Raw genomic sequence first — 15,005 nt, forward strand, 5'->3', positions numbered from 1 at the left:
GCAGCCATTTTTCAAGCTTACCTGTGGCCTGATAGGTGAACCTGACCCCATTGTTAGCCCTGTATTCAGCTGACCGGAAAGTCACCACGGCAGTGCGGTCCTGAGAGTAGAACTCAGGCACTGGGAAAGCTTCAGAGCCACAGAACCTGTGGACTGCTCCTTGGCTGTGCTGGAACTCAATACAAGCCACAAGTTATTAATGGTATTGTCTGGTTTTCTGCTTACTGACCTGAGGTGAACAAATCTCTCAACACTTCCTATACCAGCTCAGCAATCACACTTTGATGTTTCCATGGAGCTCACTCAGCACTTCCTGTTCAATACGTCTGAGAACCAGAGGGATGTGACAGGGTTCCAGCCACCAAAAGAAGAGCCAATGAAAGAAGGTTTAGCACAGTGCCACACAAGGGACACAGACAAGCTCATTTTCTGATAGCTTGTCACAAGCACTCTTCTTGGCATGGACATTCATTTGTGTTGGGCTTGGGTGGGAGGCAGGACACCGAGTGGATCAAACCTTGCCGTCGGGCAGCATTTCCTGGGTGTGAGGTTTGGCAGCTCTGCTGCTTGGTGCAGCTGTGACAGGTTGTGTGAATCTTAGCAGGTGTGAGCCAGTGTGTGTGTGGTGTGCTGTCAGCAGGGCTGTGCAGCAGGTAACACCTCTGGAGCATGGTGGGTAATGTGTTGGATGTGCCCCTCTGGCACAATCTCCAGCTAACCTCTTACCAGCTGGAGGATTTCTCCTCTCTTTACAAAGGCTCAAGGGAGCTGAGTGTGAATGGTATCAGCAGTAAATTTCTTACTGTTGGTGAATCCTGGAGCTCGAGGTAGTTCTGGGAGCAGTCCTGGCTGGGATGGAGGTGGAAGGCTTCCACCACCACCCTGACCTGCTGCTGCGGAGGGGCATCGATGACCCAGGTGCAGAGCGTAAATGGAGGATACTCATTGGGGAAGTTGGGAGACGTTGCAGTCAGGGAGGCAGAAGTTGCATTGTGTATTCCTCCACAGGGCCCTGTGGAAAAGAGCAACAGAGGCATCAGTGAAACCTTTCCAGCTGGCAAACCATGCCTGAGGTAAAACTCCAGGGGGCAATATCCTTTTGTGTTTCCAGGAGGGCCCTACCGAGAGTTAAGCGAAACACCTGCCGGTGCTGTGTCCCTGCCTGCCGTGGAACAGGTAACTGCTCCCTGAACCATCAGCAGCTTTGTTCACAGCCCCTGAGTGTCCCTGCTCTGCACTCCAGGCTGTTAGCTACCCCCAGGCAGCCAGGGCCACAGGCAGCTGCTCTGGGCTGTAGCAGTGCTGCTCCTAAGCTTGCTGGAGGTGCAGTGCTGAGAGCCATCTGCCCCTGCTCCACCCTGGGGCAATTGCTGCTGCCTTGCTCTTTAAATACACATCTCCACACGGGAGGAGCTGCAGACATGCACACAGCTGGAGTGCAGAGCAGTGACCAGTGGTGTGCCTCAGTAGTTGGCACTGGCACTGGCCAGGGAGATCAAGGCACCCTCAGCAAGTCTGCCAACAGCAACAAGCTGTGTGAGGGGATCCATCCAGAGGGACCTGGAGAGGCTGGGCAGGTGGACCTGTGCAAATCTCATGAGGTTAAAGAAGGCCAAGTGCAAGGTCCTGCACCTGGGCTGGGGCAATCCCAAGCACAGATTGAGGCTGGGCAGCAGCAGAGGAGAAGGACTGGGGGGTGCTGCATGAGGAGAAGCTCAGTGTGAGCTGGCAAAGCGCAAAGAGCCCAGACCCAGCCATGCCCTGGGCTGCATCCCAAACAACGTGGGCAGCAGGTGGAGGGAGTGGATTCTGCCCCTCTGCTCTGGTGAGAAGCCAGCTGAAGCACTGCATTCAGCTCTTGGGCCCCCAGAGTACAACAGACACCGACCTGCATGAATGGGTCCAGAGGAGGCCACAAAGAGGACCAAGGAGTTGGAGAACCACTCCTTTGAGCAGAGGCTGGGAGAGCTGAGATGACAAGAGGAGGCTGCAGGGAGGCCTTGGAGCAGCCTTCCTGTACTTACCATGGCCTCCAGGAGAGCTGGAGTGACAGGAGGAAGGATTGGAGTTTTCAACTGAAAGAGGATAGGTTTGCAGTGGATGTGAGGGAGAAATTCTTCACAGTGAGGATGGTGAGACACTGGAATGGGTTATCCAGAGGGGCTGTGGATGTCCCCCTCCCTGAAGGAATTCAAGGCCAGGCTGGATGGGACCTTGAGCAACCTGGGCTGGTGGGAGGTGTCCCTGCCCATGGCAGGGGGTCGGAACTGGATGAGCTTGAAGGTCCCTTCCAACCCAACCCATTGTGTGATGCTGTGACCTGCATACTCACGGGGCACTGTGCTGTAGGTGGCATTGAAACCCTCCCTTTCCACAGAGCTGTCTGTGCTAAATTTCACAGTCAAGGAGTTATGGGTAGACAGAAATGGAGCTGGCACTGCAGAGCCACAGAATGTGCCAACCAAGTTGGCATTTTCATCTCCTCCATCATAAAGCTGAAAGAAGAAGAGCATTTAAGTCAGTAAGAGGCACCACAAACACATAGAACTAAACTTCTCTGACCACTCCTCACCTCACAACTGCTTTTACTTGAACCCTGTTGCTTTAGCAGGGTGCTCACTGCCACATGAACTAATTCTGTTGGACACTGTAGATGTCATTGGGGACATTTTGGTCCCATCTTGACAAATCTATCCACAATCTATTCTCTTTTCTTCTGGCATTCTGATTTCTACTTATGTTAAGCTCAGTGTGCTCTTCAATGGGAAAGGCTGATGTTAGCCACCAAAATGCAGAATTCCCTCCTAGCTGAGCATCTCTAATGCTCAGCAGGCTCTGTTACAGGCCTCAGTGGACCTTGTTTGGCAGCATACTGCTGCCCTACCCTTTGGCTGCTCATCTCCAAGAGAGGTGAGCACTGGGCAGCCAAGAGTTACTTATTGCATATGTTATAAATCAGAGCCCTTGGAAGCAGCCCTGTGTGCCAATGAACCTGCATGGGTGATGGCACAGTGCTGGAGCTCGGGGCTGTTTCTATTCTGGCACAGATGTTCTCCTGGAGGCAGGTAAAAGCACATCCCAGAACAGTGTCTAAGCTCTTCTTGCTTTCCCAAGAGGCAGGATCTCACCTGGAGCAGTCACCCAACTCAACAAACACAGGTTAATGGTACCAAGCAATTTGATTTTTGCATGACTTCAGTCTGAGGCCCCACAGCAAACTGCTGTCTAAGCTGTCATCTCGTGGCTTGGACAGCAGCACTCTGTGCTGGGTTAGGAACTGGCTGGAGGCTGAGCCCAGAGAGTGGTGGTGAATGGTGCCACATCCAGCTGGCAGCCAGGCACCAGTGGTGTGCCCCAGGGAGCAGTGCTGGGCCCTGTGCTCTTTAACATCTTCATCGATGATCTGGATGAGGGGATTGAGTCAGTCAGCAGCAAGTTTGCAGATGACACCAAGTTAGGAGCAGATGTTGGTCAGTTAGAGGGCTGAAGGGCTCTGCAGAGGGATCTCGACCGACTGGACAGATGGGCAGAGGCCAACAGGATGGCATTCAACAAGTCCAAGTGCCAGGGGCTGCACTTTGGCCACAACAACCCCATGCAGAGCTACAGGCTGGGGGCAGAGTGGCTGAGAGCTGCCAAACAGAGAGGGACCTGGGGGTGCTGATTGACAGCTGCCTAAACATGAGCCAGCAGTGTGCCCAGGGGGCCAAGAGGGCCAAGGGCATCCTGGCCTGCATCAGGAAGAGTGTGGCCAGCAGGAGCAGGGAAGTCATTGTGCCCTGTATTCTGCATTGGTTAGGCCACACCTTGAGTCCTGTGTCCAGTTCTGGGCTCCTCAGTTTAAGAAGGACATTGAGAGACTTGAAGGTGTCCAGAGGAGGGCAACAAGGCTGGGGAGGGGTCTGGAGCACAGCTCTGTGAGGAGAGGCTGAGGGAGCTGGGGTTGCTTAGCCTGGAGAAGAGGAGGCTCAGGGGAGACCTTCTTGCTCTCTCCAACTCCCTGAAGGGAGGTTGTAGCCAGGAAGGGGTTGGTCTCTTCTCCCAGGCACCCAGCACCAGAGCAAGAGGACACAGTCTCAAGCTATACCAGGGGAGGTTTAGACTCGAGGTGAGGAGAAAGTTCTTCACCAAGAGAGTCATTTGTCATTGGGATGTGCTGCCCAGGGAGGTGGTGGAGTCCCCATCCCTGGAGGTGTTCAAGAGGGGATTGGATGTGGCACTTGGTGCCATGGTCTAGTCATGAGGTCTGTGTTGATAGGTTGGACTCGATGATCCTCGAGGTCTCTTCCAACCTTGGTGATACTGTGAGACTGTGACACTGTGATGGGCAGGCTCAGGCTCAGGACTGCCTGCCTGCATCCTCTGCTCAGCACACACAGCTGCCTTACCGTGACATAATCGAATCGGCAAGCCCCAGCAGATGCTGCTTCCAGCCCAAACGAAGTGAAGGTGAGGTTGATCAGCCTGTTCACAGGTGCACTTATGATCCACACACAGTCTACATTCTTCACATATCTTCTGGTCACATTGGAGACTGGAGAGCCAAAGCTGCCAGCTGAATCTGCCAGGTAACCACCACAGCCATCCTGAGGTCCTGTTGAAGAAGCAGAGGTTTGGTGAGAACAGTTCCTGGCATTAACTTAATCTTCAGCTCTTTAATATCAAGCCAGCAGCTCTTTTCTCTGCTAGAGGACAGCTGTGGCTGTCCTGCCTCACAAGGATTAGTGACTGTCAGCAGTAAGCAGTGTGGGGCAGACACCAATCACAGCTAGCTTGGGGAGAGTGAATTAAGGCTGCCTGGCTGCTGTTGAACAGAAAATCAGCACCCACCTGAGGCTGTTCAGAAGTGGCTGTAAGAAGACAGTAGACAGGGATGAGGTAGGCCAGCATCCTGCTGCCACCCTCAGCTGCTGGCAGGAGGTTTTGGGCAGCAGAGGGCACTGGGCTGCTGTCTGAAAAATTTGCTACAAGTGGAATTGCTGCTTCTGGTCACAGGAGATAGTGCAGGGGGAGAGCATTTGACAGCCCGGCCCCAGGACCCTGACTGATCTTCAGCGATCTGGCTCAAGGGAATTACTTCTGGAAGTGCTCTGCACGGTGGGAACTTACAACCCCTCTGACAAACAGGCTGCTTTGCACCTGGGTGCCACAGGCAGGGCTAAGGCCCTTCCCATACCTTCTCACTGAGATTTTGAACCCTGCACGGTTTTCAGTCACAGACAAAGAAACTGCTTTGGGAGGAAAGTGGTGGTTGAAGATCAGACCCCTGCTGGATTTACAGCTGAGCAAAGATCACATGCTGCTGGAAAGGAGATTGTTTTCTTCTTCATTTGATTTCTAGAGGCTGGACTGAGCTAGCAATTCTGATCAGTTCATTTACTTTATGCCTCATTCCCCAGCCTCTGTGGGGGCTCCTGGCCACTTAGCTGGGGCACTCAGATGAAGCGTGGCTCATGCTCTTGCTTTTGAGTCAGAGAGTTTGTAAGCTGCAGAGAGCAAAGTTGTGGCTACAGGCAGCCTGTTGCCTCCCACAGCAGAGCCTTTTAAGGGAGCTACAGCTGTGGCCAAGCAACATGAGCAGAGGTTCAGAATTTCATCTGCCTGAGCAAGATGTGCCTGTTTGGCTGCCACACAGTGGCTTGACCTTGACACTGATGTGCTTCCAGCCTTAGAAAACTCTGCCCTGCTCGAGCTGCAGGGTTACAACAGATCAGTCTGGTCAAGAACCAGCATCCAAGGCTCAGGATTGCACCCTGACCCCAGGCTGGAGGGAGCTCTGTCTTGCAAGGCTTGCAGTGGTTAACCCAGAGTGACTCAGGCCAAATGTCATCCTGCTCCACTAACCAGGAAACCCCACCCTACAAAGAGGTTTGCTCAAACCACAACGCTAAGGACATGAGATGTAAGCTTCTCCTATAGCTAAGAATGAGCAAAAGGAAGTTATGACAAAGTGAGACACTCAGGCGCTGCTAGATTCGAGCTGGGTGTTGTGGGCTGCTGTGGTGGGTTGAAATTACCACCACCCCCCAACCAATTTGGAGAACTCCTCCCCAGAATGAATTTACCAGCCCAGCCCAGACTGGGATGGGAGCAAATGAAGCTGCAGTTAGAAGCAAACTACAATCCAGGCACATGCAATGCAATGAGTGTGTGCAACAGAAACAAGAGTTACGTACATTTGCAACTTATAAACTACACAAGGACCCTCCTGGGCAAAACCAGGAGGCTACCAATAGCTTCCCTCTCTCTGCCCCCTTCCTCCTGAACAAGGGAAAAGAGAAAGGAGAAGAGCAGAGAGTAGCTTGGTAGTTACTTAGCCAAGGTCAGCAGCAGCTAAGCCAAAGCCACCAGCCGATATCAGCTGGAGCAGAGAAAGAGAGAGAATAGTTCATACAACTGTGTTAGTTATCAGACCAATGGCATTAGTTAGACCTCATCATTATTCTCCCTTTACATCCAAGGGTAATTCATTTACATTCTGCCACTTCCTACTCAAGGGCTGTGGAAAATTTCCCAGTGTGACCGTTTGAGGCTGTCCCCTTAAGAAAGGGAATGTTGTAGTCGGATGTTTGTAAATGAAAGATGGATCTAAACTAATTTCATTGGTAGAGTGGGAGGAAGCACCTTCTGAACTGGGAGTGCAGCAGAGTATCCTGGGCATTCCTGCACTTTTCTGGTCAGTCTGCTTTCCCCTCCTTCAGTGGCAGCAGCTCGTTTTTTCTGGGCTTTCGGCCAGACTCGGCCTTGGGAAGAGATAAGAACTTTCTAACACATAATGGCCTAACTGCTTCTAATTAATCACTGCTCTTTTTTTCTCTTTTCTCTCTTTCTAACCCTCTCTGGGGAAAGGGGGAGAGAAGGGGGAGCAGAGGTGGGGAACCCCTTCAGCAGAGGGGGGGAACTCTCATTTCTGTGCTACTTTATTGTATATTTTTGTATATATTGTAAATATTGTAAATTCTGTATATTCCCCTGCATATCCTACATTGCTTTGTAAATATACAGCACCCACTGCTTTGCTAATTCAGCTGTGAGGTTTTTTTCCTTTCACTTTTCCGGGGGGGGGGGAGGCCTTTCCCTTCCAACCCTCGACATTTTTTTTTCTTGGCGCCCAACGTGGGGCGCCAAAATGTAATGGGTTGGGGCAAACCCCCTCCCCACCACAGGGCAAAAACAATGACTCAGACAAAGGGATTGCAAAAGTGATGGAAAGTTTAAATAGCAAAACAATGCAAAGACAAACACCAATGAAAGCTTTACAGAGAACCACAAGCACCGGGACAAAGAGAGAGATCCCAGAACATGCCCAAGAACATCCCATCCCCACCTGGGGGTACACCCAAACCCCCCCAGGGCTCTTTCCTCCCCCCCCAACCCAGCCTCAGCCCTGGGCAGGCCCAAGGGAGGCGGCTCACACCATTTTACCTAGGCTGCAGCTGGGGACAAAAGAGGAAGTGAAGACCCCGCATGGGCATTTTATAGGGGAGCAGGGCATTATGGGATTGGAATACGTGCCTGTGACCACCCCCTGGGCTGGGCCCACCCCTTGGGACCTCCCAGGTGTGGTCTATGCAGTGGCATCCGGGCCAGCACCCAGCCTAAACCACCACACCCAGGCAGCAGCCTGAACCTGCCACAGCTGTGAATGAAGTCAGAAGCTTGGAAAGATGTCAGTGCTCACTCCAGTGCCACTGCAGAAGCACAGCACAGCAGTGAGAGTGATGGGAGCTATAAATCACATTCTTACCAAGGGCCTAGCAAGGAGGAAAATGTCAGACAGGAGGGTGCCAAGGCCTAAAGTGTGCAGTGTCACTCTGCTTTGCTGGGGTCTGCCTTCTGCATTATTCATTCAGAGCCATTTCCTGCTCAGCATTTTAGACACCATCAACTAAACATAACCTTAAGCTTGTAATCCTTGGCCACAGGTCAGGCAATGCCCATCCAGCCCTGCCAAGCTGAGTCTGGGCTGACACACAGGTCAGACACTACACTTTCATGGCAGTTTTAGGCAGTGCAGATCTTGGACAGAAAGTGACAGAATGTCAATAAATTACCATTGGATGTGAAAGGGAAACAATGATAAGGTCTAAACCATCCCATTGGTCTGGCATTTAACATGAGGTTAGTTGGGTAAACTAACTTTCTGTCTTTGGGCTTCCTTTGCCCTAGCAGGCACTAACTGTTGCTGCTGCTGGCTTTGCTGACCTTGACTGAGTACTTTGTTATGGCTAAGTACTCACAGCCTACTCTCTGCTTTTACTCCTTTTTCCTCTTGTCCCCTGTACAGGGGAGAGGGAGGGAGAAGAGTACGAAGCTGTTGGTAACCCCCTTCCCAGCTGAGCTGCCCTGGCAATTCAATGTGTTCCAGGGTGAGGGCTGCAGGGACACCAGGCAGGCCACTGCAGGAGGAGCCAGAGATTTGCCCCAGAAGCACACAGCAGGAAGGCTCTCGCTGCTGTGGCCTTGCCCTTGGTTTGGGTATCAAACATTTGGACCTTTGCAATGGTTCATTTCCCTGCTAGCTGTGCAGCCACACAGACAGCTCAGGTGACCAAAACCCCAGAGATGTGTAAAGCAGAAAGAGGATGTGTCAGAAACAGGCCAAAGCCTCATCCTCAGGACATCACAGCTAGTTAGTACAGCCAGCAACAGAGCTAAGGAGAGCTAACTCACCCAGGTGTGATTCACAGGTACAGAGATCTGTGGCTTTCACAACGCTCTTCCAGCCGGGGCCGAGTCCAACACTTACAGCACCGTACAGGACGGTCAGCCTGCAGGCCAGGCAGATACCAAGCAGCCCTGCACCAGCCAGATGAGAGCAGCCCTTCCTGAAAGATCTCTGCAGCTTGGTGCTACTCAGCACTGAGTAGCGTTAAACCTGAGTGCAGCCACTGAAAGGTACAGAGGAGAGAGGCTGTGGAGGGAGCAGCCATGAGGAAATGAAGAGCAGAGTGCTGAGCAGCAGGGTGCTGACAGAAGCTGGAGTGCACTGCATCTTAGCCAGCACACAAGCCCCTGCTTTCAAAACTAGCCCCACTTCTGAGCAGGACAGCTCATAGCCAGCCACCTGCTGGGCATCACTGATGGAATGATTTTCACCACTGGCAGAAAAACCTGTGGGCAAAGCCCGGGGCTGAGAAGTCTGTTAAGTTGTAGAGCAGGAAAACTTGACCAGAACAATGAGAGCTGCACCTTACAGAACAGTTGGCGGTGGGGCAGCAGGGCTGGCTTACATGGTTCCAGCCTCTGCTTTTCTTATTTAAAGCAAAAATGTAAGGTGACCAGAAAGCAGCCTGCAGCCTTGTCCTCCTCCTCAGCAGCCTGTCAGAGAGCACAAATCATCACAATGGCTCTGCCACACACTGCCATCATGAACTGCTTCTGGTGGGAAGTGTTAATGAAACTAAAAGGCTGAGGCTTCTCCATGGCAGATGAAGATCATCCCAGCAGAGAGCCCAAGCTGCCTGCCTCTGAAGCACAGCCAGGGGAAAGGTTCATTGGCAGAGGTGTGGATGCAGTCAAAGGGAGCCTGCTGAGCAGTGTTCAGTCTGTCAGAAGCTACTAACCCAACAGAATTCCAAACCACAGCTGAGGCATTTTGCTGCCTTCCCCTTCTTACTGAAGGAGCACCGTGGATGTCTACTACAAAGAACTGTTCCAGTTACACCTGAGCAGTAAGGAAAACCTTCTCCCAGAACTCTGCCTCACATTTAGTCTCACCATGCCTGGGAACTGGGCTTTGCTCTGATTGCCCGTGCAGAGGTGCCCCCAGACTAATTGCAGCTGCAGTCATTAGCTGACAGCTGGCTTGGGTGGTGGCTCAGAAGCATATGCGGCTGGAGAGAGGCATGGTGCTGCCAGGCTCCATCTGAGGCTGGTGCTGAGGGCTGGCTCCTGGCCCCGCGGTGCTGAGCTCTCCCTGCAGGTGCGCCGCCTGCGGGTGGCAGCGGCGCCAGCCTGGGACACAGCGCCTGCAGCCTTTCAGGAAGAGGCTTCTGAAGGCACAGTCCTCAGCCCGGCCTTCACCCAGGGAGGGCTTCTGCCTGGTTTGCTGGGCTGGCAATGGCTCCAGCAACGGCCCTGCCTCACGTCGGGGCAGCATTTCACAACTCCAGGCAGGCAAAGGTCACATTCTGAAGTTTTTAGACTGTCATGGGTCAATCCCTCATAGGTCCAGACACACTTGCTGCCAGACCTGCCCAGCTTCAGCACAGCTGCACTGTGTGCCATCCTGCCCACCTCCTCCATGCCCTGCAGGGAGACCAGAGGCAGGCATCAGACTGGCACCGTACTGAGCGAGTGTGCTCCTTGGCACCCAGCTGCCCAGAGCCCTGCAGAGCTCTCTGGAGAGAGGTGTGTGTAAGAGATGTCTCCTCACCCTTTGTCTGCATGCACTGCAGCACAGATTTCCCAGCCTTTGGCTTCAGAAACTAAGACAACTGATGCCAGCCAAGTCTGCCCACGGCTGTCTGAGGTGCCTTTCACCTGGAGATCTCATCAGCTTTTAACTCTGCAGGCACCTGCAGAGCTGGGGCTGATCCCTGTGTCTGAACCTGCTTGCCCCTCGTTTTTCCAGATCAGTCAGACTGGTTTTGTTCAGAAGCCTGTGCCTCTCTCCCCCTGCCCACCCAGCCTGGCCGTGCCAACCACTGCTACCAACTTGGCCTTGGGAGCAGAAGAGCCTCAGGCGTCAAAGAGCTGCCCCTTCTGAGAGGCAGCTGCAGCACAGCCTCGGCTCGGCAGCACAGCCCTCGGCTCAGCAGCTGTGTTCTTGGCAGAGGTATTGAAGAGATGCACTGCAACGCTGCCACACTGCAATGCTGCCACACTGCCACGCTGCCACACTGCCACACTGCAACACTGCCACGCTGCCATGCTGCCACGCTGCCACACTGCCACACTGCAACACTGCCACGCTGCCACGCTGCCACGCTGCCACACTGCAATGCTGCCACACTGCCATGCTGCCACACTGCCACACTGCCACACTGCCACGCTGCCACGCTGCCACGCTGCCACACTGCCACACTGCCACGCTGCCACGCTGCCACGCTGCAATGCTGCCACACTGCCACGCTGCCATGCTGCCACACTGCCACGCTGCCACACTGCCATGCTGCCATGCTGCCACACTGCCACACTGCCACACTGCCATGCTGCCACACTGCCACGCTGCCACGCTGCCACGCTGCCATGCTGCCACGCTGCCACGCTGCCATGCTGCCACGCTGCCACGCTGCCATGCTGCCACACTGCCACACTGCCACGCTGCCACACTGCAATGCTGCCACACTGCCACGCTGCCATGCTGCCACGCTGCCATACTGCCACACTGCAATGCTGCAACAGTGCCACGCTGCCATGCTGCCACACTGCCACGCTGCCATGCTGCCACGCTGCCACGCTGCCACACTGCAATGCTGCCACGCTGCCACACTGCCACACTGCCACGCTGCCACACTGCCACACTGCCATGCTGCCATGCCGCCACACTGCAACGCTGCCACACTGCCACACTGCCATGCTGCCATGCCGCCACACTGCAACGCTGCCACACTGCCACACTGCCACACTGCCACGCTGCCACACTGCCACACTGCCATGCTGCCACGCTGCCACACTGCCATGCCGCCACACTGCAACGCTGCCACACTGCCACGCTGCCACACTGCAACGCTGCCACACTGCCACACTGCAACCCTGCAATGCTGCCACACTGCAACCCTGCAACGCTGCCACACTGCCACACTGCAACCCTGCAATGCTGCCACACTGCAACCCTGCAATGCTGCCACACTGCAACCCTGCAACGCTGCCACACTGCCACACTGCAACCCTGCAATGCTGCCACACTGCAACCCTGCAATGCTGCCACACTGCAACCCTGCAACGCTGCCACACTGCCACACTGCAACCCTGCAATGCTGCCACACTGCAACCCTGCAACGCTGCCACACTGCCACACTGCAACCCTGCAACGCTGCCACACTGCCACACTGCCACACTGCCACGCTGCCACACTGCAACCCTGCAACGCTGCCACACTGCCACACTGCCACGCTGCCACACTGCAACCCTGCAACGCTGCCACACTGCCACACTGCCACACTGCCACGCTGCCATGCTGCCACGCTGCCACACTGCCACGCTGCCACGCTGCCACGCTGCCACACTGCAACCCTGCAACGCTGCCACACTGCCACACTGCCACGCTGCCATGCTGCCACGCTGCCACGCTGCCACGCTGCCACACTGCCACGCTGCCACGCTGCCACACTGCAATGCTGCCACACTGCCACGCTGCCACACTGCAACCCTGCAACGCTGCCACGCTGCCACACTGCCACGCTGCCACACTGTCACGCTGCCACGCTGCCACGCTGCCACACTGCAACCCTGCAACGCTGCCACACTGCCACACTGCCACACTGCCACGCTGCCATGCTGCCACGCTGCCACGCTGCCACGCTGCCACGCTGCCACACTGCAACGCTGCCACACTGCAATGCTGCCACACTGCCACGCTGCCACGCTGCCACGCTGCAATGCTGCCACACTGCCATGCTGCCACACTGCCACGCTGCCATGCTGCCACACTGCCACACTGCCACGCTGCCACACTGCAATGCTGCCACACTGCCACACTGCAATGCTGCCACACTGCCACACTGCCACACTGCCATGCTGCCACACTGCCACGCTGTCACACTGCCACGCTGCCACACTGCCGTGCTGCCACATTGCACCACTGCACCACTGCAGCACTGCCACACCGCCACACTGCAAGTGCTTTCTAAAGTCACAGACTCACAGGCTGTATTGTCTTGGAAGGGACCCTCAAAGGTCACCTTGCCCAACACTCCTGCAGGCAGCAGGGACGTCTCCGACCAGAGCAGGCTGCACAGGGCCCTATCCAGTCTGATCTTGAATGTCTCATGGGATGGGGCCACAACCACATCTCTGGGTGGCCTATTCCAGTATTTCACCACCCTCATGGTGCAGAACTTCCTCCTGGTGTCCAACCTAACCTACTCTGCTCCAGATCCAAACCATTGCTCCTTGTCCTATCCCCATAGCCACTTCTGAACAGTCCCTCCTGTAGGTCCCCTCCAGATACTCAAATGCAGCTCTAAGGTGTCCCTGGAGCCCTCTCTTCTCCAGGCTGAACAGATCCCAAGCTGATTCATGTTTTTGTGTTTGAGTCCCAAGATGCACTCCAGGAATTGTAACTTAGGAACATATATTCCTGGCTTGCTCTGGATGTTCTTATTTTCATGGGGTGATGAGAAGGTATTTGTAGCCACAATGTACCTCTTATTTAAACAGATTCAGAAATGTTAGCTATGCCCTGGCAATGTCATCAGTCTGCAATGGGTAATACCAGCGTGGAATATACTTGGTACAACACCCTGCAGGGACCAGAAGTCCCAAGGAATGTTTGCAAGAAAACTGCTGAGTTTCAAGGAATTAGCTTCTCAGGCAGGGCCTCTGCAGCAGCAGGCCCTGAGTGCAGGCTGGGGCTCTGCTGATGCTTTCCTGGAAACCAGTCCTGATGGGCTCTGAAATCCCTGCCAGGCACTGCTGCTTTCCACAGCCGCAGCAAGATGCAACAGCATTCACAGGCCACAGCCAAGGACACACCTGCTGAGATGTGGGGGTGGTACTGGAGGGAGGAAGCTTTGCAGGTGAGCTGAGGCTGAGCTGTGCTGAGTCCTTTCCCACCCAACAGGCCCTGCCTGCTGCCATCGGTGCAGCACCACCTAGGGCAGGTGCTGGCTTTATCTGCATCAAACCAGTGCAGTGAATTACTTCTGCTGATGGAGGCAATGAATCACAGGCTGGAAAAGGCCCCTGGGATCATCAAGTCCAACCACTGACCCTGCTCCACAAAGTTCACCCCTAAACCATATCCCCAGGCACCAGATCTAAACCACCTTTAAACAACGCAGGATCTGCTGGCAGAAGAACTCCTAACCCTGCTCTGTGCAACAGAATAACCAGCACTGGTTTACACCTGAACTGCCCACTCAGAACCGGGGCTGCAGCACTTCTGAAGGGAGAAAAGCTCCACAGCAGCCAGGAGGGCTAAACACTGCTGAAGGTCTGCACCTAGACACTGAGTGCAGAGGCAGCCAAGCTTCCAGCCACGCAGGGCAGAGCTGCACCTGGACCTTTAGTAAGTAAATCTTTCTGTTGATGAAAAGGAGTAGCATAAAAATGCTGTGGAAATGCTGCTGGGTCTGTTCTTCACAAGCAGGCTTGAAGTTTTTTAGGGGAGAGCATAGCAGAAAGCCCACTAGTGATGGACTCTCCATGTGCAAGCAGGGAACAGGCCCTCAACACACAGCTAATAGGATCAGGGCAGACAGATAGCTCTGGGTGATTTATCAGCTAAGCTACAAATCTCTGTGTCAGCAAGAAAGGCACAGAGCTTATCCTCTGTTTCTATTGTGTGCCTACCAGATTAGCTATGCACATTACCTGTTCATGCATCCTCCTGGCAGATCAGAGAAGATTCCCTTTTCCACCTATTTCTCTTCTAAAGTCGACTTGCTTATGACTTTTTCCCCTGTGTAAATCGATTTCTATTCCTTCAACAGGAGTGTTCACTTGAATACAAAGGACAGAGGGGCAAACTGCACGCTGAGGGCAATGCAGAAGGCAGGGTGTGTAAGGGCTTCCCATTCCAGCAGCCTGACATCTGCCAGAGGCATTTTTCTCCTGCCTTACAGCCTCCAACAGTAGTCTCATCTTTGTTGCTACCCTATTCTTCTTGCCTGTCTATATCCATCTGGGTTTCCTCAGCTTGTGTTTGAATCCAAACCCCTTTGTGCAGCAGCTTGTCCTTTCCCTCTGCCTGTGCCCTGTGCCCAGTGCAGTCTGATTGCAGCCCATGGGCTTGCAGTCCCCAGACAATGCAAAACAGGGCTGCTGGTGGTATGAAGGCAGCAACCATCCTGCCCTGTCACGCACTACAGATGTGAACTTCTGCATCTTCACAGGAG

At 54.2% G+C, this 15,005-nt stretch overlaps 1 protein-coding gene across 3 annotated transcripts in view; it reads right to left on the minus strand.

The window, feature by feature from the left end:
* CUBN (cubilin) overlaps positions 1-15,005 on the minus strand; it is a 170,670-nt gene that overhangs the window by 8,069 nt on the left and 147,596 nt on the right. For 2 of the 3 annotated variants that reach the window (XM_068146386.1, XM_068146384.1), the window contains exons 60-63: positions 4,389-4,594; positions 2,333-2,495; positions 804-1,012; positions 22-175 (exon numbers count right to left, since the gene is read on the minus strand). In XM_068146386.1, coding sequence (XP_068002487.1) covers positions 22-175; positions 804-1,012; positions 2,333-2,495; positions 4,389-4,594 — 732 coding nt within the window. The remainder of the gene's footprint in view (positions 1-21; positions 176-803; positions 1,013-2,332; positions 2,496-4,388; positions 4,595-15,005) is intronic. The other variant, XM_068146387.1, reaches the window with a different exon arrangement.

Source organism: Melanerpes formicivorus, unplaced genomic scaffold (genome assembly GCF_026170545.1).
Source record: "Melanerpes formicivorus ecotype bairdi unplaced genomic scaffold, bMelFor1.0.p_v2 SCAF_13, whole genome shotgun sequence".
Lineage (NCBI taxonomy): Eukaryota > Metazoa > Chordata > Aves > Piciformes > Picidae > Melanerpes > Melanerpes formicivorus.